This window comes from Scyliorhinus torazame, chromosome 18 (assembly GCF_047496885.1).
Source record: "Scyliorhinus torazame isolate Kashiwa2021f chromosome 18, sScyTor2.1, whole genome shotgun sequence".
In the NCBI taxonomy this organism is placed as follows: Eukaryota; Metazoa; Chordata; class Chondrichthyes; order Carcharhiniformes; family Scyliorhinidae; genus Scyliorhinus; species Scyliorhinus torazame.
The window spans coordinates 154,711,909-154,737,830 of record NC_092724.1 but is presented as its reverse complement, the minus strand read 5'-3'; the positions used below and the strand labels follow the sequence as shown (position 1 = coordinate 154,737,830).

The 25,922-nt window shown below is 46.6% G+C and overlaps 1 protein-coding gene across 8 annotated transcripts in view; it reads right to left on the bottom strand.

Moving 5' to 3' along the window:
- Positions 1-25,922, bottom strand: part of hgs (hepatocyte growth factor-regulated tyrosine kinase substrate) — a 41,043-nt gene that overhangs the window by 13,094 nt on the left and 2,027 nt on the right. The window contains exons 2-17 of one of the 8 annotated variants that reach the window (XM_072483659.1): positions 25,473-25,557; positions 21,372-21,447; positions 20,098-20,190; positions 17,073-17,196; positions 15,258-15,310; positions 14,087-14,155; positions 13,621-13,745; positions 10,764-10,790; positions 8,862-8,946; positions 8,170-8,292; positions 6,449-6,544; positions 5,811-5,849; positions 5,546-5,689; positions 5,212-5,425; positions 3,850-4,022; positions 1,001-1,141 (exon numbers count right to left, since the gene is read on the bottom strand). In XM_072483659.1, the coding sequence (XP_072339760.1) occupies positions 1,001-1,141; positions 3,850-4,022; positions 5,212-5,425; positions 5,546-5,689; positions 5,811-5,849; positions 6,449-6,544; positions 8,170-8,292; positions 8,862-8,946; positions 10,764-10,790; positions 13,621-13,745; positions 14,087-14,155; positions 15,258-15,310; positions 17,073-17,196; positions 20,098-20,190; positions 21,372-21,447; positions 25,473-25,557 (1,667 nt within the window). Of the gene's footprint in view, positions 1-1,000; positions 1,142-3,849; positions 4,023-5,211; positions 5,426-5,545; positions 5,690-5,810; positions 5,850-6,448; positions 6,545-8,169; positions 8,293-8,861; positions 8,947-10,763; positions 10,791-13,620; positions 13,746-14,086; positions 14,156-15,257; positions 15,311-17,072; positions 17,197-20,097; positions 20,191-21,371; positions 21,448-25,451; positions 25,558-25,922 lie in introns of those variants that run through there. The other 7 variants (XM_072483660.1, XM_072483661.1, XM_072483662.1 and 4 more) reach the window with 7 other exon arrangements.

Here is a 25,922-nt window from a genome sequence, read left to right as displayed (position 1 = left end):
CAAGGGAACACACACTACTGAGGACAAATGGACAAAAACAAACATATTTTTGTTCCAAATGAATTATAAAGCAGTTAAAAAAACTCCAAAGGTGTGATCTACAAAAACACCAAAACACACGAGGGAGTTGCAGAATCAGGTGCCAAACTGCAATTGTAAACTTGGGGGCAGTTTGAAAATGGAACCTGGACCCAGGGATTAAATTAAATTGCAATTCCCCTCGCACGTTTCTAATACATAGCAAGCCCTATCAAACAGTAATTTCTCTGAACTTTGGAACCGGTCTGTCAATCATTGCGCACAGGAATGATCATATGATAAGATGTAGGGGAACATAGAACATACAGTGCCGAAGGAGGCCATTCGGCCCATCTGCACCGACCCCCTTAAGCCCTCACTTCCACCCTATCCCCATAACCCAACCTAATCTTTTTGGTCACTAAAGGCAATTTACCATGGCCAATCCACCTAACCTGCACGTCTTTGGACTGTGGGAGGAAACTGGAGCACCCAGAGGAAACCCACGCAGGCACGGGGAGAACGTGCACACTCCGCACAGACAGTGACCCAGCGGGGAATCGAACCTGGCGCTGTGAAGCCACAGTGCTAGCCAGTTGTGCTACCATGCTGCCCTTAGGCAAAGCAAAGCCTGGTCATAACAGACTGCAAACTGCAGGGTGCTGAGCTACTTGTGTCAGTGATAAACTTTACCCTACACTCTCTACAATTCCCGCCCTCACCACCCAGACACAAAACAAATCCTTAAATGGATTACAACTTAAAACTACTGCAAATAGAACAATGATTCGTAAAGAAATATCAAGAAAGGAAACCTGCACCACATCAATCAACTGTGTGTAGCTGCAAAACAACCACAGCAATGGGGCAAATTTATGGCCCTGCTGGAGCTCGGCTGTCACTTTCAGGGCAATCCCTCTCCCCCATCGGCGTTACAGCCATGCTCTCCTCGCCCAGGTACCCACTCTAATTTAACTCTAACCTGTGCGTACGGCAGTGGAAAGGCGGGCATCTGCGCTCGCATCTGAATGGTTTGCTTCTGCTGCTCCAGGCGCATTTGCCGTTCCTTCTCCTGCTCCTGCAGCCTCTGAATGGCCAGCTGACGCTGCATCTCAAGATACTCCTAAAACACAATTAAGCAAACGGTTGAAATCCCAGTAACTTCAAGACTGACCCATGACTTAACAAGACACCTGGGATTACTGAGAAATGCATACCACTACCAGCAGGAGACATGGACTGGAGCAGAATAACAGGGAGAGTTCAGGGGAGGCGCTGGTGTACATAGAACATACAGTGCAGAAGGAGGCCATTCGGCCCATCGAGTCTACACCGACCCACTTAAGCCCTCACTTACACCCTATCCCCATAGCCCAATAACTCCTCCTAACCTTTTTGGACATTAAGGGCAATTTATCATGGCCAATCCACCTAACCTGCACGTCTTTGGACTGTGGGAGGAAACCGGAGCACCCGGAGGAAACCCACGCTAGTGTAGTGGCATTGTCACTGGACTAGTAATGCAGAAACCGAGGGTAATGCTCTAGGAACCCAGATTTGAATCCCACTTCGACAGATCTGGAATGAAAAGTCTAATGATGACCATGAAGCCATTGTCAATTGTCGTAAATACCCATCTGGTTGACTCAAGTCATTTAGGTAGAAAATCTGCTGTCTTTACCTGGTCTGGCCTACGTGTGGTTGACTCTTCAAAAGTCCTCTGAAATACACTCCGTTCAAGGGCAATAAATGCTGGCCAAGCCAGCAGCCCACATCCCCTGAATGAATAAAACAGTTAAACAGGGGTCCCAGATTTGGCACATCAATTACGTAGAGGCCGTGGGGTAGAAACCAAGGGTGGCAAGAGATACTCACGAGAAGGTGACCCTCTCTGATATTAGCTCGTGGACACCCAATTTCATATATGTCGCCAATGAGAATTTATTGGGATTCAAACAGGCAATTGGCTGGGAGAGGAGATCTTAAACCAAGGCCCAGTCTGCCCTTTCCCAAGAATGATAAAGATATCCTGATGTTCTTGGAAGAGGAGCAGTGGAGCCTTCTCTTGTATCCCGGCCAATATTAGCCCTCAACCAACGCCACATAAATTAAATTACTTTGTCATTTATTTATTGTCGCTGTGCAATTAGTTGCTGCGTTTCCCAGATTACAAGAGTGATTATGCATCAAAAGTGTTTAAAATACTATAAAGCACCTTGGGACGTCTTTCGTATTGTGAAAGGAGCTAGGTTAACGCCAGTTCTTTCTATTCCAGTATTGAAATCTTTTGAGTTCTTGGAACTTTATAAATCCTTACGATGTGGGGAGGAAGAGAGGTTCAATGGACATTTTTACCCCCCCCCCCACCGTGATGCAGTGCCTCCCATTCCCACACACACACCTGCCTCCCATTCCCCCACACACACACCTACCTCCCATTCCCACACACACATCTACCTCCCATTCCCCCACACACACACCTGCCTCCCATTCCCACACACACACCTGCCTCCCATTCCCACACACACCTGCCTCCCATTCCCACACACACCTGCCTCCCATTCCCACACACACCTGCCTCCCATTCCCACACACACACACACCTACCTCCCATTCCCCCACAGACACCTGCTTCCCATTCCCACACATACCTGCCTCCCATTCCCACACCTACCTCCCATTCCCACACACACATCTACCTCCCATTCCCCCACACACACACCTGCCTCCCATTCCCACACACACACACACCTGCCTCCCATTCCCACACACACACACCTGCCTCCCATTCCCACACACACCTGCCTCCCATTCCCACACACACACACACACCTACCTCCCATTCCCCCACAGACACCTGCTTCCCATTCCCACACATACCTGCCTCCCATTCCCACACCTGCCTCCCATTCCCACACCTGCCTCCCATTCCCACACCTGCCTCCCATTCCCACACCTGCCTCCCATTCCCACACCTGCCTCCCATTCCCACACCTGCCTCCCATTCCCACACCTGCCTCCCATTCCCACACCTGCCTCCCATTCCCACACCTGCCTCCCATTCCCACACCTGCCTCCCATTCCCACACCTGCCTCCCATTCCCACACACACACACCTGCCTCCCATTCCCACACACACACCTGCCTCCCATTCCCACACACACACCTGCCTCCCATTCCCCCCCACACACACCTACCTCCCATTACCACACACCTACCTCCCATTCCCACACACACACACCTGCTTCCCATTCCCACACACACCTGCTTCCCATTCCCCCACACACCTGCTTCCCATTCCCACACACACCTGCTTCCCATTCCCACACACACCTGCTTCCCATTCCCACACACACCTGCTTCCCATTCCCACACACACCTGCTTCCCATTCCCACACACCTGCCTCCCATTCCCACACACACCTGCTTCCCATTCCCACACACACCTGCTTCCCATTCCCACACACACCTGCCTCCCATTCCCACACACACCTGCCTCCCATTCCCACACACACCTGCCTCCCATTCCCACACACACCTGCTTCCCATTCCCCCACACACCTGCTTCCCATTCCCACACACACCTGCTTCCCATTCCCACACACACCTGCTTCCCATTCCCACACACACCTGCTTCCCATTCCCACACACCTGCTTCCCATTCCCACACACACCTGCTTCCCATTCCCACACACACCTGCTTCCCATTCCCACACACCTGCTTCCCATTCCCACACACACCTGCTTCCCATTCCCACACACACCTGCTTCCCATTCCCACACACACCTGCTTCCCATTCCCACACACACTTGCTTCCCATTCCCACACACCTGTTTCTTTTGTCTCATGATCTCTAGCTTCTGCGCTAACTGGATCTGCCGCTGGCGTTCCGCTTCCTCGGCTGCTCGCCGCAGCTTCTCGCAATGTTCCTCACGCAGAGCGTTCAGCGCTCCTCGTGCATCTCGGATCTGGGCCAGCTTGTCCTGCAGACCTTCGTAGTACACTGAAATACAACAAAAAAAACATGAAACCATCCTCTTGGATCATTTGGTTGCCCAACAATCCGTCAAGACGACGCTTCAAACAAAGGATTTGACAAGTCCCTGTGTGCTCAGACATGTGACTTTCGTGTCTATTCCAATAAAGTACTGCTCTTGGGAGTCCACAGATCACAGGAGGCCATTCAATCCATCGTGACTATGCCAGCTCTTTTGAAAGTTATCCGATTTGTACCCCTCAATTTCTCATTCCTCAACAGTCCTGCAATTTTTCACCTTTCTATCTGGCTGATGCCCCCCCCCTGAAAGTTACTGTTCGGTCAGTTTCAACCACCCTCTCAGGCAGTGCAAAAACTGGCTGCGGAAAAAAGGCCAATTCTCCTCTCCCCTACGGTTCTTTTAACAAATATCTTAAATGGGTTAGGTACTGCTGCAGAGTTAATGACTACTGAGCTAGAGTTCTGGAATTTAAAACCGGACTTTTTAAAAATGAATGTCAATTCCCAACCTGCTCTTCTATTCAATGCCCAGTCAGGGTTGACGGCCCAATATTGTTGCCAAACACTTCCTGTTCAGTTCCAACGCTCATTAAAATACACCCCCGATTAACACTACAAATGTGTCTCCCCCCGCCCCCCTCCGGCTATTAAGAGCGCTATTTGCTAGTGCAGGAGCCGACTGGGCTTCAACACAACATACAATGTGACCGGGAGGGTGGAAGAGCGTATGCCAGGTGAAAGTGACCGGAGTAGCAGCTGGTAAAGCACTATTTAATTGTGAGTTTTGTGAGCGTAGAACCGGACTGAGGAAGCTACCGTCGATATTAGGACTCAAGCCAGGGAATAACCATCGAGAGTTCCACATTCGTTGGTAGCCTACATTTAGCCTTTGCCTCTTTCCTGCCACTGAGAGATACCAAAGCCAAGGTACAGGATCAGACAGGCTGTTACCAGGCCTGTGTCAACACACACCAACAGACTCCTGGATGACGGGTGGGTGGAAGCCTCAGCGGGTTGAAGCAAGCCATTCAGCCGAGCAGGTCTTATAGTTTACCCTGTACACAACGTTCCTCCCACACTACCTGATTTCAACCCATCAGCAAACTCTTCTACTTTTTTCTCCCATGTATGTTAGCTCGCTTTCCCTCAAAATGGAGTCTGCCTCAACATGGGCGAGTGAGCTCAAAGTACTCACAGCGCTTCTCATCGAGCTGATTGAGGAGCTCCAGGAGCTGAGGGTGCATGTTGTTGATGGACTGGAATAAGGACAGCACGGCAGTGTCGTTGGTGATGCTGCGACCGCGTATGTGGTTGCTCTTCATCCTGTTCACAAACGTCACCACGGAGTTCTGCAGTGCCTTCAGGAACTGGTCATGGTGCTCCTCAGACTCTCCGTTCTGATACTGCTGCTGAAACCGCAAAAGGAAAACAAGTACCAAGTCTTTATGTAGAACGTGAAGTAGCTAATTTTGCATGTTTTTTTTGTAGCCAATTAACAGGAAGCCCAGAGCCCTTTCTCCACCATTTACCTCCACGACTGTGACAGGAGCTGTGTGAGTCTCAATGGGCTGTGGGACAGACTCCGCCACAGAGACTGGGGCAGAGGGAGTGGGACTCTTTCGAACCTCCTCCTGTTTCTTCTCCCAGTAGTTGCGATTCAGGTATCGAGCCAGCTTCAAAAAAAAAAAAAAAAAGGCAAAGTTAGAGAAACAAGGTCTCTTGTCTCGTTATTTCTCCACATTTGAAAACCACTAAATTCAGTTTTAGGAGTCATTAACACAGATTGCTCTTCACCTCGGGATCAATCTCCTCAGCTGTCGGGGCAGAAGAGTTCTGTAAGGGAAAAATACAAGATCATGTTCCAGTTCTTAGCATTGTACATTCAACAGCACCAACCCTTTTCTCTCAACAATAGTGACAGCACTTACTCTCATAACCCAGTCAGATTATACACAAGTGGGGTGATTTGAAAATGTTTCGAGTTGTGGGAGCTGCCATGAGCACTCAATGGGCAAATGTATCATGTAAAACGTGCGGTTCCAGGTCTCTGTGCTGTAGCCAACCTCTCTTACTGTAGACGTTAACAGCTGACTTGCTGCTTCAGGGCCATGGTTATTGCTCCTCTCTCCTAGGCAACCTGTAACCCCAGTTAGAAACTGACACTCATGGGCATCAAGCAAAGGTACAAGCCTGCGCACAAATAGCTGCCAAGTATTACAACAGCGACCACACTGCAAAAATAGGTTGCTGGTTGGAAAGCACATTCTGATGTTGTGGAGGCAAGGATAGCACCAGGTTCTTTTCTATTCACCAACTAAGTGGCGGGGTGCGTGTGTGTGGGGGGGGTTGGCAAAGCATCGTATACACACAGCAATGCCAACTCTTCCGTGAAATCAATAAATAACATTTGAAAACTACCAATGAACTCTTACCACGGGGGATGAATACAGGCTGCTGACTGGTGGGGCTGAAGAGGTGACGGGTGTTGGGTCAGTCTTTGGGTACATGGAGTAGGTGTTCTTCTGTCTCTGCACAGGGAGAATTCTCAAGTCAGTTCTCATTAAAAGGAGCGAGCATACATTAACTGCTACCAATTCATGTAGCTCAGTGTTGTGTGTTATCAACATCAACGTCCAGACATGTTCAGGGGGATTCTCCAAAATCCCGGGCAAGTGTTGACGCCGACGTAAACACCGGAGAGGTGCACGGCCGGTGTCAACAGGCCTCCGGACCCAGCGATTCAGGGTGCCAGCGTGGTGCCGTAGTGCTCCACGCTGCTCCGGCGCCGATACGCGGCCCTGCACTGCCGGCGCAGGTCCACGCATGCGCGTGATGCCCATCTCTGTGCCGGCGCATGCGCCTGGTGGCCGTTTCCACATTGGTGCCGCGCAACATGGCGGAGCCGTACAGCGGGCCCGCGCGGAAGGAGGTAGCCCCCCCCCCCAGATCGCGGGCCTGGACGGCAAGGAGCCACCCCCCCCCCCCCGAAGTCCAATCCCCCCCGACCCCCCCCCCCACCAGGACGGCCACCGCGGCCGCCGGTCCTAGTTCCCGCTGGGTGGTATGAGGTTGGAACCACACCGGCAGGAGTTCGGCTGGTCGACTGTGGAGAATCACCGCGGGGGCCCCTTTCAGCGGCCCTCGACCGGCGTTGCGGCGACCGCACGGGTGCGATTGCCGCCGATTCTCCGGAGAATTGCGTCCCGGCGGCAGAGCGGCATAGCGGGAATTTCCCGCATCACCGCCGATTATCCGACCCGGCGCGGGCCAGGAAAATCCCGGCCGTTAACTCTACTCCTCGCTCCACAGATGCTGCATGGTCCCCTCACTGATTTCCAGTATTCACTACCTTTATTACAGTTTTCCTGCAGCTGCAGTATTTTGCTTTTGCCAAATTGAATATTCAAGTACACATTTTTAAAAACGTTGGGCTTTCGCAAAAGGTCTAATCGAAAAGAGTAAAGATATGGGGACGGAGAGCGGCGCAATGGTTAGCACTGCTGCCTCGCGGCGCTGTGGACCCAAGTCACAGCCCGTGTGGAGTTTGCACATTCTTCTCGTGTCTGCGTGACTCTCACCTCCACAACCCAAAGATGTGCAGGGTCGGTGAATTGGCCACACTAAATTGTCCATTAATGGGAATATAAAGAGTAAACAAACACAGATCTTCTCGAAAACGGTTACAATACAGGCTGAGGAACGTAAACCGCGTGGCTAGCGCGCCAGGGTCCCAGGTTCAATTCCCGGCTTGGGTCACTGTGCGGAGTCTGCACGTTCTCCCCGTGTCTGCGTCGGTTTCCTCCGGGTGCTCCGGTTTCCTCCCACAAGTCCCCAAAGACTTGCCGTTAGGTCATTTGGACATTCTGAATTCTCCCTGTGTACCCGAACAGGCGCTGGAGTGTGGCGACTAGGGGCTCTTCACAGTAACGTCATTGCAGTTGTAAGCCTACTTGTGACAATAAAGATTATTATTATAATAAACACAAGTGCGCAAGAAGTCATAACTTAAAGAACGGAGGCCCTGAGCTTAGAATTGTACATCTTTCCTCTCTCCAGATTTCACTCTGGCTGGATACCGAACGCAGTGCCAGCGTTCCACGTGAACGCAGCAACAGTTCCTGCACAGGGCTGACTTTGTTCCTCGTGTGGTTACCGTTGTCCCAGTGATGTCGCTCACCATTCTCTCCTTCTCCTCTGCCTCAGACTGTGATAAGGCTATAGCCAGCTGAAGCTCCTCTTCCTCCTGCAAGGCAGCTTCATCACGTTTGGGAGGCAACTGCCACAAACAGAAAGCAGAAAAGACACACGAGATTAACGGATAGATTTTCAGAATTCTAACTTTAAAAATTTCGAATTGTTCGCGAAACGTGAGCATCACTGGCGAGGCCAGCATTTATTGATCACCCTTAATTTGTCTTTCTTGACCCACTATGAATCCATATGGGGTAGGTACACCCACAGCACTGTTAGGGAGGGAGTTCCAGATTTTAATATCCGGTGGCAGCAGGGATGTAACTCCAAGTCAGATGGTGGTGTCCCTATGTTAAAAGCATGTCTTCCTTCCACAATTGGGAAAGCCACCCCCAAATGCACAAGTCCAATGTGCTATGAGCTACTTTGAAACAAAGAAAATAAATTGCACATGCACAAAGCTATCACCTCCAAATCTGGAAGGGCGATTTACCTAAAGGAGATGGGAAGTATTATTGACCATGCTTACCCAGCTGGTGCATTTAAAAAAACCAATGAATTTCTATTTCATCCCAGAAACTCAAAATATCGAAGCATCTAACTCTGCAAGATGACACGGCAAAACAGGCTGAACCCAACGGAGTTGCTGCCTACCTGCGACTGCTGGGATAGAGGGCTAGTCAGGTATTCAGGGGGAAGTTCGACTGGTGCTGAAGCTGCGGGTTTGACTTCAGATTTCCTGGGAAAGGAAGGGAAAGGTCAGCTTGTGTTGCACCAAAGAGCAGAACAAACAGATTTCAATCTCCCAACGCAAATGAAACACGACAGTAATGTCTGTGCTTTCTGGAATGCAAGTGATCTGCGTTCATGTACAGAGGTTTAGGAATCTACACAGCTACCTCTACTGAAGCCTGCTACTGTTTAGAAAGCCTATGCAAACATTATGTAACATGACAACGCAATGGCCCACCTCACTAAAACACTAGAACTGCTGCTGGCAAGTGTGGACCAAGGAGTGCCTTTGGGTTAAGAACTTGTATGCATTTGTTTTCAGTCAATCAGCTCACGTTTCGGATTTGTGCTAGTAGTTTGGAATTGCTACAACTAAATGTTAACGGTCAGAGATCCAGTGCTTCCCTGATGCGGCAATACCCCTAAGCTGGCATGACCGGGTCACCTGTTCAAATCTGTGCTGGAGAACGAACAGGCTGAGGCCATGGTGTGGTGCTCAAGAGGAAAAGGAGAGACGGTTTCAATTAGTCCTTTTGTTTGAAGCAGTTTGATGAGAAATCAAGTACTTTTCAAGCTCTGGGAATTGCCCCTTTCTGCGGTTGGTTTGCTGAACCTGAAGTCTGGTAGTCAGCTGCTGAATTTGTTTGCTCGGCTCTTCCATTACTAAACAAGGTGACTTCTATAATAGCATAATATTGTTCTATTATAGAGAATAGGTTTGTCACGTTGGACAAGGGCTGCTGTCAAAGGTAGAGCCTTGTGCATTGACTTTTGAATTCTGCCGTGAAAGGTTGGTAGCGGCTGAATGGGAAAACCCTTAACATTACAGCAATCAACAGCATGTCGGTGTCTGCTCCCAGCTGATTTATAGAAGTACCTGCCTCACACACCGTTGCCCTTTCAAGAGGAAACCTTCTCCTGCGTTTAACACAACAGGATGATTCATACCTGGAACCCAGCAAGTTGTGTGTACTGATGCACACTGGGGAACATCCCCTCTTACACTGTCCTGGGACAATGATTGCACCATCAGATTTGACAACGTGGTATCATGTTCAATGGAGTAACAAAGTCTTGCACCACGGATTGCTGGGTTTGGAGTCCCTGCCACAACATCTCACTTGCCCAGTTACTGTCAGGGCAAAGCAATGGGAGGGAGGAGAAAAGACAGTTCAGAAAACTGGTCTTTCTTAAAAGCTCTCCTGTGGGTTTGGATCCTGAATGGGAGCTTCTCGAAATACTGGAAACATTCACCAGACTTTGATGATAATGCACGCTTTCACAATGGGTGAGTTAGAGAAACCTCGCTGAAGTATGTCTGGTGCACGCATGGCACTTTTACATGGACACTTTATCACTGGGAGATGCAGCCAACTTGTTTGATTTAAGATTAGTACTTAATTTAATCCAGATCAGTGCAATGGCAGTGATATTTTTATACACTGATCACAATTTTCCTTACCCTTGAACTCCAACCCCTCACACCAAAGGAACAAAAGCTACCAATTACCACTTTACAAGTCCAGGCTAGGTCGGCATTATTTATACAAACTGGATGGATCCAATCCAGGCCAGCATGTTTTACTGCTATAGACAATTCTATTCCATCAACTCATTACAAGCTCCTTAACCTACGATGAAAATGTATGCCGACTGCCAACATACTATAGACAAGGTTAAATTACACACTTTTACCATCTTGATATTTAAATACACGATTTACACTCTAGGTAAAAGTAATTAATACAATGTTGAAGTTACAAGGCAATAATACATTGGTTTAATTGTAATCTACCAATTCAATGAGAATAAAGTTTAGCGTACATGTTACTGGTGTCAAGGTCTTCCTTTCTGTGAAAAAAAAATGATAAGTCACCATGGAGGTATTCACACACACGGAGGTATTCCTAACTTTAACACCCTGAACTGTTGCACTCAGCCTACACAATTACACACTATTGGCACACACACTGGAGCGCCTCAGAAACATTTCTTTACACACTTTCAGTGGGACATTTCAGGTGCTGCTCCATTCAAGCAATGAGATTCTTTGACAAGGTGAATGAGCGTGTGGAACGATCCTCCAGCATAGAAAAAACACGACTGACTGGACTTGCGAGATGGAGCAGAGACGTCGGACACTTAGCTTTGGTTTGTGCACAAAGAAGACAACAGCTATGGAAGGAGGCGATGAAACACCAGTTTTTACACAGGCATCATATGGTCAACTGATATGTTGACATGTGAACTCTGGACGTCTGTACACAATTCAAAATGTATTTTATTCTTTACTTTAGACTGCTTTCGACCCACAGCAATTTCCAAAGATCCATCGTCAAACACGCCAAGCCAGATAAAGGATGGCTGAGACCATCGATATTTGATGAAATGGCGGTGTGGATCATGTGCTCTCTATTCACAAATCTCACTTCCCATTGATAGTTTTTGGTTACGTTTTTCTATCTGCATCAATTGCTGCATCAATGTTATCACTCACTTTTGGTAGGTTGACTGCCCTGTTGCGGCTCCAGACTCTGTGGAGCATGTTTCTGAACATTTACTCCTATTGTGACCACCATGCATCGAGAAAAACACCAGATTTATCAATTAACTGTGAGCAAAACCACAGATAATTTACTAATAAAATACTAAAAATTGTTATCATTACAGCAGTGAGTAATGCTCAATGTAAATGTATCATTACAGCACAGTGAGTAATGCTCAATGTAAATGTATCATTACAGCACAGTGAGTAATGCTCAATGTAAATGTATCATTACAGCACAGTGAGTAATGCTCAATGTAAATGTATCATTACAGCACAGTGAGTAATGCTCAATGTAAATGTATCATTACAGCACAGTGAGTAATGCTCAATGTAAATGTATCATTACAGCACAGTGAGTAATGCTCAATGTAAATGTATCATTACAGCAGTGAGTAATGCTCAATGTAAATGTATCATTACAGCACAGTGAGTAATGCTCAATGTAAATGTATCATTACAGCACAGTGAGTAATGCTCAATGTAAATGTATCATTACAGCACAGTGAGTAATGCTCAATGTAAATGTATCATTACAGCACAGTGAGTAATGCTCAATGTAAATGTATCATTACAGCACAGTGAGTAATGCTCAATGTAAATGTATCATTACAGCACAGTGAGTAATGCTCAATGTAAATGTATCATTACAGCACAGTGAGTAATGCTCAATGTAAATGTATCATTACAGCACAGTGAGTAATGCTCAATGTAAATGTATCATTACAGCACAGTGAGTAATGCTCAATGTAAATGTATCATTACAGCACAGTGAGTAATGCTCAATGTAAATGTATCATTACAGCACAGTGAGTAATGCTCAATGTAAATGTATCATTACAGCAGTGAGTAATGCTCAATGTAAATGTATCATTACAGCACAGTGAGTAATGCTCAATGTAAATGTATCATTACAGCACAGTGAGTAATGCTCAATGTAAATGTATCATTACAGCACCGTGAGTAATGCTCAATGTAAATGTATCATTACAGCACAGTGAGTAATGCTCAATGTAAATGTATCATTACAGCACAGTGAGTAATGCTCAATGTAAATGTATCATTACAGCACAGTGAGTAATGCTCAATGTAAATGTATCATTACAGCACAGTGAGTAATGCTCAATGTAAATGTATCATTACAGCACAGTGAGTAATGCTCAATGTAAATGTATCATTACAGCACAGTGAGTAATGCTCAATGTAAATGTATCATTACAGCACAGTGAGTAATGCTCAATGTAAATGTATCATTACAGCACAGTGAGTAATGCTCAATGTAAATGTATCATTACAGCACAGTGAGTAATGCTCAATGTAAATGTATCATTACAGCAGTGAGTAATGCTCAATGTAAATGTATCATTACAGCACAGTGAGTAATGCTCAATGTAAATGTATCATTACAGCACAGTGAGTAATGCTCAATGTAAATGTATCATTACAGCACCGTGAGTAATGCTTAATGTAAATGTAGCATTACAGCACAGTGAATAATGTTCAGTATAATAGACCAAGACTGGACATGGGCTCTGCCCCTCTCTCTTCGGTTCCAATTTTGAACCACATACAGCAGCGGAGGGAAGGTTACATCATTCCCACTTGGGAGGAGAAAGAAAGGAATCATGAGTAACATACACTAGTGTGTAAGGAACGTTTCCTGAACAAAAGAACATAAGAGCAGGAGTAGGCCATCTGGCCCCTCGAGCCTGCTCCGCCATTCAATGAGATCATGTCTGAAGCGACGATACAAATGAATATGGTGACTGGATTGTGCAGGTGAGCGATCCAATGATGCCACAACATGAGGAGTGGATTACTCCTAAACTGCTTACAGGTCGTGCGTTTTGTGTCAACCAGGAATAACTGATAAAGGATTTAGGTACCTTCTTCCTTTGTAACACAGGAATAGCGAGACTCTAAATTCTGAGACGACAGGTTTCAGTCTGTACGCCTCCCACCCCATAAGGAAATGCCTAACCTTTGCTCAGCATCACCCAGGAACTATGCAATTATAGAGAGGCGCAAGACAGGAGACCCTGCAGTGCACAGCGACTCCATCACTGAAATCCAACTAGCCGTCCCTGCACATTAACCGGGTCTGAAGTCCTGCAGATTAAGACCAAAGGTACTAACTTGTTCAGCAGCTCAAAGCATGGCTCACAAACTCGGACTTCTTTCTCAATCCCAAATTTGGGGATTGTGGAGGACTTGGAGGAGCATTTCCCGCAGAAGATCTGGCCACATGCCCTGCAATGATGCTGTCAAACAGAATTAAAACAAGAGAAGAATGTTGAACTAACAATCCAGCATTGCTCAGTTTGCCAAATGCTTATGTGCTTAATATGACTATCCAGTTATTCACCTTGCTGTTCAAAAATTCTTACAACAGTGACTATACTCCAAAGGTACTACTTTATGGGCTATGAACAGTATAGTTATGTTGTAAAAATCATGCTGTTTTTTTCTAATCTATCCCTAGTAATGGCATTGACTGCCAAAACATCTTAACCACTTACTCAATGGGATTTGCATGTTAGAACTGATGACGGAGCAATAACAAAATACCGTGATCCACAGAAAAGGCCGAGGATTAACTTACTTTTCTTGTTACTACTCCAAACTGCACTCTGCACCGGTGACATTCTTCAGCATCGACCCAATCTGGAGCCTGCAGAGACACCAAAAAAAAACCCTAAGCAAACTCTGGACTGGAGGCAAGATTTTCTCTTGGTGCACAAGTCGCTGCCATGTTAATAACAGTGACAACACTTTGAAAAGCACTTCATTGGCTGTGAAGCACTTTGAGACGTTCAGCGATTGCCGAAGGTGCTGTGTATCTGTCAATTCGAGGTTTCTTTGATGCTGTGAAATGCAGGTTTCTTTTCTTCGAAACAGTGGTGGTCACTGCCCTCCCCCACCACAGGAACTAGGCGTAGTCATTATTAATGCAATATTCAATAGAAAATAAATCCTGCGCAAATCATAGGGTTTTAAAAAGTACGCTCTTCTGATACTCATGCACAACTTTCCACAGTAAATATGGACTCACAAAGAAGAGTGCTTGTTGTGGCGAACTCACCAACTTTAATGTTTGATTAAGAAGGACCCAATATTTGAAACATCGGATTTGATCGTAGAATCCCTACAGTGCAGGAGGAGGACATTCGGCCCATCGAGTCTGCGCTGACCCTCTGAAAGAGCACTCGGTCCAAGTCCACTTTCCCAATAACCCCTTAACCTAACCTACACATCCCTGGACACTAAGGGGCAATTTACCATGGCTAATCCACCTAACCTGCACATCTTTGGACTGTGGGAGGACCCGGAGGAAACCCACGCACACACTGGGAGAACATGCAGACTCCGCTCAAACAGTCACCCAAGGCCGGAATTGAACCTGGGTCCCTGGCGTTGTGAGGCAGCAGTGCTAACCACTGTGCCATGTTGAGCAGTAAATCACCACAGCAGAAAGCACCATCCTCCTTGCCTTCATTTTACACGTTATAGAATTTATACCAACTCTAAATGAATGAAATGAACTGAAAATCACTTGTCACAAGTAGGCTTCAAATGAAGTTACTGTGAAAAGCCCCTAGTCACCACATTCCGGCACCTGTTCAGGGAGGCCGGTACATGAATTAAACCGTGCTGCTGGCCTGCCTTGGTCTGCTTTCAAAGACAGCGATTTAGCCCTGTGCTAAACCAGACCCCCTTCTTCCAGTGACATCAGACAACCGACATGGGATACCCAAGGCATTGACACCACTTACCCTTTCAGAAACAAACATAGCATCGCTCTCTTTAAACTCCGGAAAGGTGTTTCCTGCAATGATGGCATTAAGACAGAACATTAAAACATATGCGCTGCATGTCTTAACCATTATACACATGATTTACACACTCAACACCCACTATTCAGTGCCATCTGCAGCCTAGCACTCTGCATGCAGTACAGATATACACCTTAGCAAATACCCTAGAACAGAGAGAAGTTGGTTGCAAGAGTCCTTCCTGTTTATTTCCTTTGTTCCCATTTCTCTTACTTTATTTTTATTATTTTGGTCCGCAGACCCATAATCGGGATGTGCCTTTAAGCAGAAGATTCAACGTTAAACAGCCTGCTTGCCAGGACACTGTGTTCCCAGGTTTTATATTTCGGAATGGAGAAGCCAGACTCCTCGGCACCAAGTGGATCTCAGGCATGAGCTTTGGAGAGGGCCTTGGTTTGATTGGTTAACGGGCAACCTGTGGGTTGGCCAGGGACAGTGTTCTGCCTGACAACAGTCAGCGATTGGTTCCTGTGTGCTGCTTTCTGAGAGACTCGAAAGCGAAAGGAATGATCTCCAGGTCTCGCTCCCTTGCTTGAAGTGAAAGAACTGCTCTGTTGTTCTGAAAGCAGCGAGTGCCTGGCAGATACTTTGCTGTGAACCTGAAATGACTCACTCTGCAAAGAAAGTAGACAACCTAGCCAGAGAATGCCATCGCAAGCCTAGAAGGAAAAAGTACCTAAACAAAAGCTTGAACTTCAGAAAGACATTAACTGGAAGCCATCCCTGTGCATCAGAGATTATCATAGATTTTACAGTGCAGAAGGAGGCCATTCGGCCCATCAAGTCTGCACCGGCTCTTGGAAAGAGCACCCCACCCAAGGTCAACACCTCCACCCTATCCCCATAACCCCACCCAACACTATGGGCAATTTTGGACACTAAGGGCAATTTGTCATGGCCAATCCACCTAACCTGCACATCTTTGGACTGTGAGAGGAAACCGGAGCACCCGGAGGAAACCCTCGCACACACGGGGAGGATGTGCAGACTCCGCACAGACAGTGACCCAAGCCGGAATCGAACCTGGGACACTGGAGCGGTGTAGCAATTGTGCTAACCACAATGGTACCGTGCTGCCCCATGCAGCAAAGATCCTTATCCTTTTCTTTCCCTTTCCACCACCCTTTCCCCTCTGTGTTGGTGTGTGTGTATGTGTGTGTGTGTGTGTGTGTGTAAGGGGGTGTTGGGAAAGGGGTAGTGTCAGTTACATTTTCTGCCTGTTTAATTATAATACAGTGCACAATAAACAGTTACTTGTGTTTTAAAGTTACAAACCTGATGACTGTAGTCTCTTGGGCTCAACCAAGGACCTTGGGTATTTTAAATAAGATCTAATTTCATCTCTGTCGCGACTCTGGGCCAAGTGGGGCTGGAATTGACCGCGTGCTAGCCCAAGGTGTCATGACGTTGTGAAAGAGCACACAGTTTGAAATTTTAAAAGGGAAAAGCTACTGGAGCTAACAAAATGCTAGCGGGTCAAATAGTCTACTCCTGCTCGCATCTGCTGAAACTAAATGTTTGTGGGGGGTGGAGGAGATGTCAGACTGGGCTATTTGGACTATGATATTCCACCACAGCCAAACTGCTACACCCCACTCACATGAGAAAGTCACTCGAAGGAGTGACCAGAAAACTACATTCCAGCCTGATCCAGCAAGTTAAGGGAGTGCTGAGAAGAGGACAGGGAAATGAATGACGTCATTTAGTAGTTGGCAAATTCACAGATGCCACCATTTGCTGTTGCGATTTTCTCACCTTCGACCTTCATGATCTGGTAGGTGTCCTGGACCACTTTGTACTTGGGTTCATTACGGAAAGCCTGTGCCCAAGCCTGGATCAGCTGCAGGATCTTGGTACGAACATTAGATTCAGTCTGTTTCTGCGAAGCACAGAACGTAAAAGCTTACTGAAACAGTAACAAAGCCAGCAAGGTAGCGAACAATGGTCCCGAGGAACCAACTTTCAGACCTACAATACACCCGGTAACATGCAGTGGAACGTTAATATAAAGCTCCCTGCAACTAAATTCCCGTTTAACGGAGCTGGAAAAGGGGCTGTCAATTGAGGTGTAGCGCTAGAGTCCGCTGGGAGGGTATCGCGTAGCAATTTAAACTGAGCGTTCGCGGCGCCATTTCTTTTAACACCACACTAAGGTTAATTCTAATCACTTGGGCCCCAAATCCAGAATTAGAATGGGCACGGTATAATAATAATAACAATCTTTATTATTGACACAAGTAGGCTTACATTAACACTGCAATGAAGTTACTGTGAAACTCCCCTAGTCGCCACACTCCGGCGCCTGTCCAGGTACACAGAGGGAGAATTCAGAATGTCCAAATTACCTAACAGCGCGTCTTTCGGGACTTGTGGGAGGAAACCGGAGCTCCCGGAGGAAACCCACACAGACACAGGGAGAGCATGCAGACTCCATACAGACCGTGACCCAAGCCAGGAATGGAACCTGGAACCCTGACGCTGTGAAGCAACAGTGCTAACCACAAATTCAATCGTGTAAAAGTAATTTAAACAGGGGAAAGGGTGGGAAGAGAGAAAGAAAATGGGGAGAGGTGTTGGGAATTCTGTAATAAAATGACTTCAATGTTGAGTGTATTTCAGCACAGCAGCACTGATACACTAAAGATGCAGGTATCCGAGGGAATCTGCAATCCTGAGAAACTTCTGATATTCTAGGTTTTAACATTTGAGACCCAACAACAATTTAACCCATCCAGTGGGGGTGGGAGAGGTGGCAAACACTGACAACGTTGAGGCCGGCAGGTCAATCCACTCATGAAGTGTGTGCTGTGTCACTGCCTCAGAACGAGCTGGCTTCACCTCGCAGAAGGAAGAAAATCTGAGCAGAGGCAGATAATGAGCGGTGAAAACCACAGAACCCCAAAAGGTTGGAGTCTCGGGCTGTATAATTATCCTGCCACGTTGGCTCACCTGAATCACCACAGTGTCCGCAAATTCAACCTCAGTCAGGTGGTCCCCGTGGCACCAGGGAGAGGAACGTTATAAATCACAAGGCACATGATGTCATCAGGAAGTAGATGCTGTTAACGGGAGGCAGAAGCCTTTCTGACAATCACCTGGGATTGTTTCCAGGTTTAAAAAAAAAAGTTTCAGGATAAACTGCAAATAGTGGAGTTTCCTGCTTAAAGAAAAAATTATTGTGGCAGTCAATGCGAGTTGGGTATTTCCAGCAAACCATTTTTGTCATTAACCAATGGGCATTAGGGGGTCATTACTGTTGTTTGAGTAACACCATCTCAAACACACAGACACAGCGCAACGATTCAAAACATTAAATATCGCCTGTGCTGGAAATGTGAAGTAAGAACAGGAAATGCTGGGAATACTCAGCAGGTCAGGCAGCATCGGTGGAGAGGGAAGCAGAGTTCACGTCTCAGGGGGACGATCCTTCATCAGAACATTATATTGATTGTTACCCATGGGGCTACGGCATTCAATAGATTTGGGGGTAGGAGAAGGGAGGCAATGATTAATTGGCTCGTCAAGTTTAAACTTGAAAAACAAGCTGTGAATTTGTGAAAGAAAAATAAATCGAAAGGTGGGGGGAGCAGAAGAAAGCAGGAAATAGACAGTGGACAGAAATCCAGTCAGAATGTGTAAGCTGCCAAAATGGCTTCAGAGCCACTCTTTCCAAATTATTTGCATATGGCGGAGTTACTTAAAATGAAGAGGTATCATGTTTGCATTATTTCATTTTTAAAAGATGGTATTACAGTTCTCCATTGTTCCCCGCCTCTCCCGTAGGCTTTGGACCTTACCACCCGATTCCCCGAGTTCTGGTTGGCCTCTGTTACCTTGATGGGAGCCAGCTGTTCCTCAAGAGAACAACCACGCTGAGTGACTTCCAGTAGGAGCAGCGATTTGCTGTCTGGACTTACACAGAATGAGGAACGGGAACCCTGGCAGAGGAGGGACGGAATGTAAAAGTAGGGAGATTTTGCTCTATTTGTAAAGGGAACTGATGAGACTACATCTGGAGTACTGCTCAAGTCTCCAGTTCAAGAAAGGACAGAATTGCAGCAAAAGCAGTGTCGGTAAGGTGCACCCCATTGATTCCTGGGATGGGACCAGAGGGTGGCGGGGGAGAGAGTTATCTTAGCAGGAAGGAAGGTCGGACAGTTTGGGCCTGTATCCACTGAGTTTGGAAGAACGAGAGGTGATCTTATTGAAATATACAAGATCCTGGGGAACTTGACAGGGTGGTCGCGGAGAGAATGTTTCCCCTTGCGGCAGAGACTGGAGCTAGGGTACACCGTTTAAAAATAGGGGATCTCCCATACAAGATGGAAATGAGCAGACATTTAAAAAAAAAAAATCTGAGGGTTGTTAGCTTGTGAAATCTCCTTCCCCAGGGAGCAGTGGTGGCAGGACCATCGAATATGTTCACGGCCGAGTTAAATTGTCTCCGTTGTCAATCAAAAATCGAAGGGTACGATGAGCAGATAGGATGGGCCACAGTCAGATCAGCCACGGCATTACAGAATGGAAGAGCAGTCTCAAGGGGCCGAGTGACCTACTCCTAATTAATATGCACGTTTGTCCCTATGTTCCCCATCTCACTCCATGGAAACGGAGTGGAGTTTGCTGCCCACCTGGCTGAATCGGCAGAGACTAGGAATTACAGCCGCACAGTCCAGTGCTATACTGGACAGAGCACTTAATCAACTGAGGCATTGCGGGAGACAAGGCCTGAACTTTAACACTGTTTGTTCCAAAACTGGTGCAAATGGGGACAAGTTACCTTAAATAGCTCCTTGAGCTCCTCCATTGTTTGTTTATTAGCAACTTCATCGTGAACAGTCTGGCCACAGTTCTTCACCACAGATTCCAAAACCTGAAGGAGAAATCAAGCAACAGATATGAAAATACAGGGTTCCATTCTGACAGCAGCTGTGGAGAGAGAAACAGAGTTCACCTTTCGAGACCAGAGCTTCTTCAGAGCTCGAAACGTCAACTCTGTTTCTCTCTGGACAGTTTAACCAGCTTTTTCTGTCTTTATTACAATATAATGCTATATCGAGTCACTTGCTGGGAATATTATCCTTACAAAAGAAACGCACAGTTGTTCTTCCCCAGCGGAGGGCTGCTGTACGTTTGTAGAAAGCAAGCGTGCTTCAAGTTATATTTGTCAGTCCCTATTCCCAGTGGACAGTCACTAACAAAACACGGACCTCGGTTATCGGATCGACAGAACCTACTGCAACGTCAAGGCAGGTTCCAACAAACCCTCACAAAACCCCGGTCCCTGCTTCTGTCCGTTCTATTGTCCAGCACGGACGGTCAAATTTACCTTCCAACACATTCCACATCTAATTCTACAGCCCCATCTTCCTTCGATGCCCACTGTCAACTCTGCAAATGATTATCCAGTCACAAAACTCTCAGCAAAACGCACTTCACAAGACCAGATAGTAACCAGGCCCTTGGAAAAGATTAAAACTTGACAGCTAAGGGTCCAAATAATGAACAACCCTGGACACAGACTGCAGTCTCCCAAAGTAAATCCAGTACAACTCTACCACTCACATACAACAAAAAGTATTAAGTTTCTAACAAGCAGATTAGCAATTTATTCCAAGTTCATCATCAAGCGGTTTCTACAGGCTGCACATTTCACTTCCTGAATGACTAACTGACTGATACAATTTACTGCACTTGTTTAATCAGCAGTACCTCTCTCTCCCTATGCCATTCGGTTTGCTGTACCATAGCCTAACCTGGCAGCTGTGATGGTGGAATTGGCAGCTTTCACTGGAGCTTGTGCTACAGCAGTGCTAGACACTCGGGATCACACCCCACTCCCCCACACCAGCGTGGTACAGCAATTCAGTAATATGTCACCCGCACCAGTCACCGCTGTTCACCACCAATGTTCTCAAACGTCCCAACAGTTGAACAACTCAATTCAATCCTTTATTCTCTCAGAGCAGGAGGAGTTATTACAAAGTCCACTGTCTAGACTGTACCCTGGTAAAAGCTGTGAGTAAGCTGCAAGTTGTAACGAGGAAAGCTCACCTCAAGACTGTAAAGAACCACATGGGGATTTTTATCATTCAGCTTCTTCTTGATGGCACCAACTGCGTATTTAGCCCTATACAAAAGAAAAGCTGCAGTTAAAACAAGATCGCAACCCAAAATACCCTTTTTAAAAATAAATTTAGAATCCTCACGAAGCCGTGAGGCAGCAGTGCTCCCCACTGCGCCATCGCACCGCCCCTCCAAAATATCCTTTTGATGATTTATAAAAGCCACAATCGCCATAGGTGACTAACAGGGCTACGGGTTAAGATTGGTCTGTTTTTCCTCTTGCGGGGCAGTGTACTGCTTCAGTGTCTAACCCACTGCAGAGCTGGGCTCGGCTCCTCAACACTTGGGAGCAATGGGACCAAGTGTCAATGGATTGTTCCGGGATTCCTCCCCCACCTTCCTTCTCAGGGAGTGATAGAGGGGTGAGCACCATCATCAACAACACCCCTCCTACATCAATCACCCCCACAAATTCTCAGAAAACAGAATGAAAACATTCAACTATTGGGCAACACAAAACACAATTCATTCAATCATCAAATTAAACTCAAAAACCACTCGGCCGGGGGCAGGGGCAGGTGGGGGGGGGGGGGGCTGCCATTCCGTCAGGCAGGGACACACTTTAGGTACCTGGGGGTGCAGTTTGCCTGGGAGTGGGGGGGGGGGGTTGCTCCGCAGGTACAACATTTCTAGTTTGGTGGGGAGAGTGAAAGCTGATCTGGCAAGGTGGGATGGTCTCCCTCTCACTGGCAGTTCGAGATTTTGCCAGAAAGGAGATACAGAGCTTCCCGGTGGTGCCGGCCTCCACATTGCTGGAGGAGGTGCTGACGACAAGGGGACTGGAGAAGGGGGCAGTGTCAGCGGTTTACGGAGCTATTTTGGAAGAGGAGAAAGCACCACTGGAAGGGATCAAAGCAAAGTAGGGGGAAGAGTTGGGAGAGGATATGGAGATGGGGTTCTATTGTGAAGTGCTCCGGAGAGTGAATGCCTCCACCTCGTGCGTGAGGTTGGGTCTGATACAGCTGAAGGTGGCATACAGAGCACACCTCACGAGGACGAGCCGATTCTTTGAAGGAGTAGATGATGTGTGTGAATGTTGCGGGGCGGCCCCCGCTAATCACATTCATATGTTTTGGTTCTATCCAAAGCTAGAGGATTACTGGAAGGAGGTTTTTAGGGTAATTTCTGAATTGGTGCACTTGAAACAAGACCCAGGCCCCCGGGAGGCCATATTCGGGGTGTTGGACCAGCCAGGGTTGGAAACAGGTGCGGAGGCAGATGTTGTAGTCTTCGCCTCGTTGATCGCCCGAAGGCAGATCCTGATAGGTTGGCGAGCAATCTCTCCACCCTGTGCCCTGGCATGGCGTGGGGGACCTGTTGGAATTCTTGACTCTTGAGAAGGTTAAATTTGAACTGAGGGGAAGGATGGAGGGGTTCTACAATTCATGGGCATTATTCGTTATGCACTTTCAAGAACTGGATAACATCGAACATTAGTTGGGGCGTGTGGGAGGGAAGGGGGGCTGTGTGTGTTAATGGCGACTATGGGTGATCCCTAATTCCTTTTTGTCATTTGTTTGTGTGAACATGCGGGCTAATGTTTGGGGTTTGGTGGGAGGATGGGACCGTTGTTATTGATATGGGGATTGACATAGTTGTTGCTGTTTATTGTTGGTGGGTGTAAACTTGGGAGAAAATGTGAAAAAGGAGAATTAAAAAAATATTTAAAATTAAAAAATTAAAAATGTAAAAGTAAATTAAAAAAAAACAGATCTTGACTCACTCCTGAGGAGCCCTGCCTCTTTTACGCATTCCCTGATTTCCTTTGCTCACCAATAGGGACCATGCCTTTGGTCGTCTAGGCCCCAATGTCAGGAATTCCCTCCCTTAAACCCTTTCACCTTTAAATTGATCCCCAAAAGCTACCTCACCTTTTCCAATCTAGCTCAGTATCAAATTATACCTGATAAAGCTTGGGTGAAGCACTTTGACTATGTTAAAGGCTGTATATAAATGCAAGTCATTGTCTTGGATTCTCTCTCAAACTTTTAACCACTTTACAATTACATTCTGGATGGGGGCGGCGGGCGGAAATCAGACACTATGGAATGTTGCTGCTCCACTTTGCCCCTTCTGGGCTGTTTCACACAGTTATCTCCCACCCAGCAAACAATGACGAATTCTTAGCACTGGGAGGTGTGGCTATGACTAATGCGTGCAGTCCACATGACTAACAACACACCACTTTAATATTCCATCAACAATACTTTCAAACAGAACACACTGTCTTGTTGCTTTACACTAATCGCAGATTTTAAAATGTTGGTTGGGGGGGGGGGGGGGGGGGTTGGAGAAGAGAGAGAGAGAAGAGAGAATTATTTTTATTTGGAAATCTCACTTTAACCTGCCAATTTTAAAAGTCATGCTTCAGACGTCCCAAGATTTGAATGACTTTAAATCCTGGCTGAGTTTATAAACTAGGCTCTTTGCCAGAGGCCAAACACCTTGCAATGGTACTTGGGTGAGGTATGAGAGTTATGGAACAGTTATACCAGAGCATTATAGGGTCAGGGTTTCAGAGCAACAGGAGGTCATCTCGCAGGCCACCGATCCATCCATTTTATTTGTTATGGCTATACTATTATTTTAATCTCCATGTCTCACTGCTCTACACAATCCTTAAAACTCTTACTTTTCTCAAGTGAACATCTACTCCCTATTTAGATACCTTAACTGATTGTGAATCTACCACCTCCAGGAGCAGTGCTCATTTCCACACTGTACAGTGCAGACACACATTAATCAACCTAACCCTTTTTAAAGATGATCACCTACTGTTCTGGATTTCCCATTACATATATATTTTATTATAAATTTAAGAATATCCAATTATTTATTTTCCAATGAAGGGACAATTTAGCGTGGCCAATTCACCTACCCTGCACATCTTTTTGGTTTGCGGGGGCGAGTTCCACGAAGACATGAGGGGAATGTGCAAACTCCACACGGAAAATGACCCGGGGCCGGGATCAAACCCGGGTCCTGTGCCACCGTGCCCCCTAGCGGAGAGATTCTAGTAATACTCCCACTGCCCACACGGCAGTGGTTACTTGGCTTAGCTGCCCTCCCCTCTTCAACATGCTGAAACCTTCAATACCCTCCAACCCTCAATAGCTGTGAGGGGAATGTGGAGGACCAATAGACATCTTTCCACAACCGGCCAACTGAAGCAGGTGTCAGGAATGGGGTTGTGGTCCAGATGCTGCAATGGGGAGGCAGTGAGATTGGGCTTCTGAAAGAACGTCATCCAAATGGATTTCTTCATCCAGATTAACCTGGTCAATCTTTGGCTCGGAGGCTTTGACCTCCTCACCTGGGTTAGGTCTGTTTCTCGCTGGGGGAATACAAGTCACGAGCAAGCGTTTGACGTGATCGCCAAACTAAGCAAACTGCCTCAGGAAATATTAGTGACCAGTTTTCAAAGCACACAGGAGTAAGAGTTCTAGCAATGGAGACAAGACAGTCAAAGCAACTTCAGAAGGAGCCTCAGCGCATACAAAATAAAATCCTAACCTTTCCCCCGTGTAAATTAGCATCACTGAACAAATCTAACCTTCCAATGGTCAGAACATTGGCTGGAAATACAAGAAAGCTACTGAAATCAAAATGAGATCACTCTACAATGGGGTTATAATCTCGGGATACGGGGAGTCCTCACTCAAGAAGTTTGTAAACCATTGGAACTCACTACCCCGGAGTAGTGCACAGTCAGTCAACGAGTATATTCAAGCTCAGTTTGACAGACTATCAGAATCATGGGATAGAGTGAGAAGAGAAGTGGAGATAGAAGCTTAACCATAACCTTCTATAACGGCTCGATAGGCTGTCTGGCCCTCTCTCCTGTTTCTTGTGCCTACGTCACATCTGCTAATAACAAAATATATTCAAAGACTCCCTCAGCTAGTTGACCTTCTGTCTTTTTAGGGCCCCCGCCCCCACATCCTTGCCTTCGGAGCTAAAACACTTTGTTTCACAAAAAGAAAGCAGGCAACACATCGTCATCTCCACCTCTCTGCCCAAAACACCTACTGGGCATCTCCCTGTCGAATCAGGTCACAGATCTGCAGGATGGATTCCCAATCGGTTTCCAGAAGTAACTGGCTGGTTGCTTTGTCTGTTTGGGGAGAAGAAGAAAAACTTAAACACGCAAACAAGGATGAACTAAATGTTCCTAGCTCTATGACACGTAGACAGGCTTTCTCATGAGTCACTGTTAAAATAGATGAGGGGAACTCTATGAAGCAGTGGCAGCGAGATTCTTAGACTCAGTAAGTGTTGTGGCATGGGTCAGTCACTCTTCCAAAATTTGAGCTGAAAATGGCCATTGTTCTTATTTTCTGCAGGAGAATTATCCATTTCCTTCTGCCCGATTACATTTACCATAGAACAGGAAAACAATACAGAGATAATGGACAAAGCATTAACCTCACCCCAATAAGACAAACACCAAAAATCACAATTTCAGGATCAGAGCTAAAG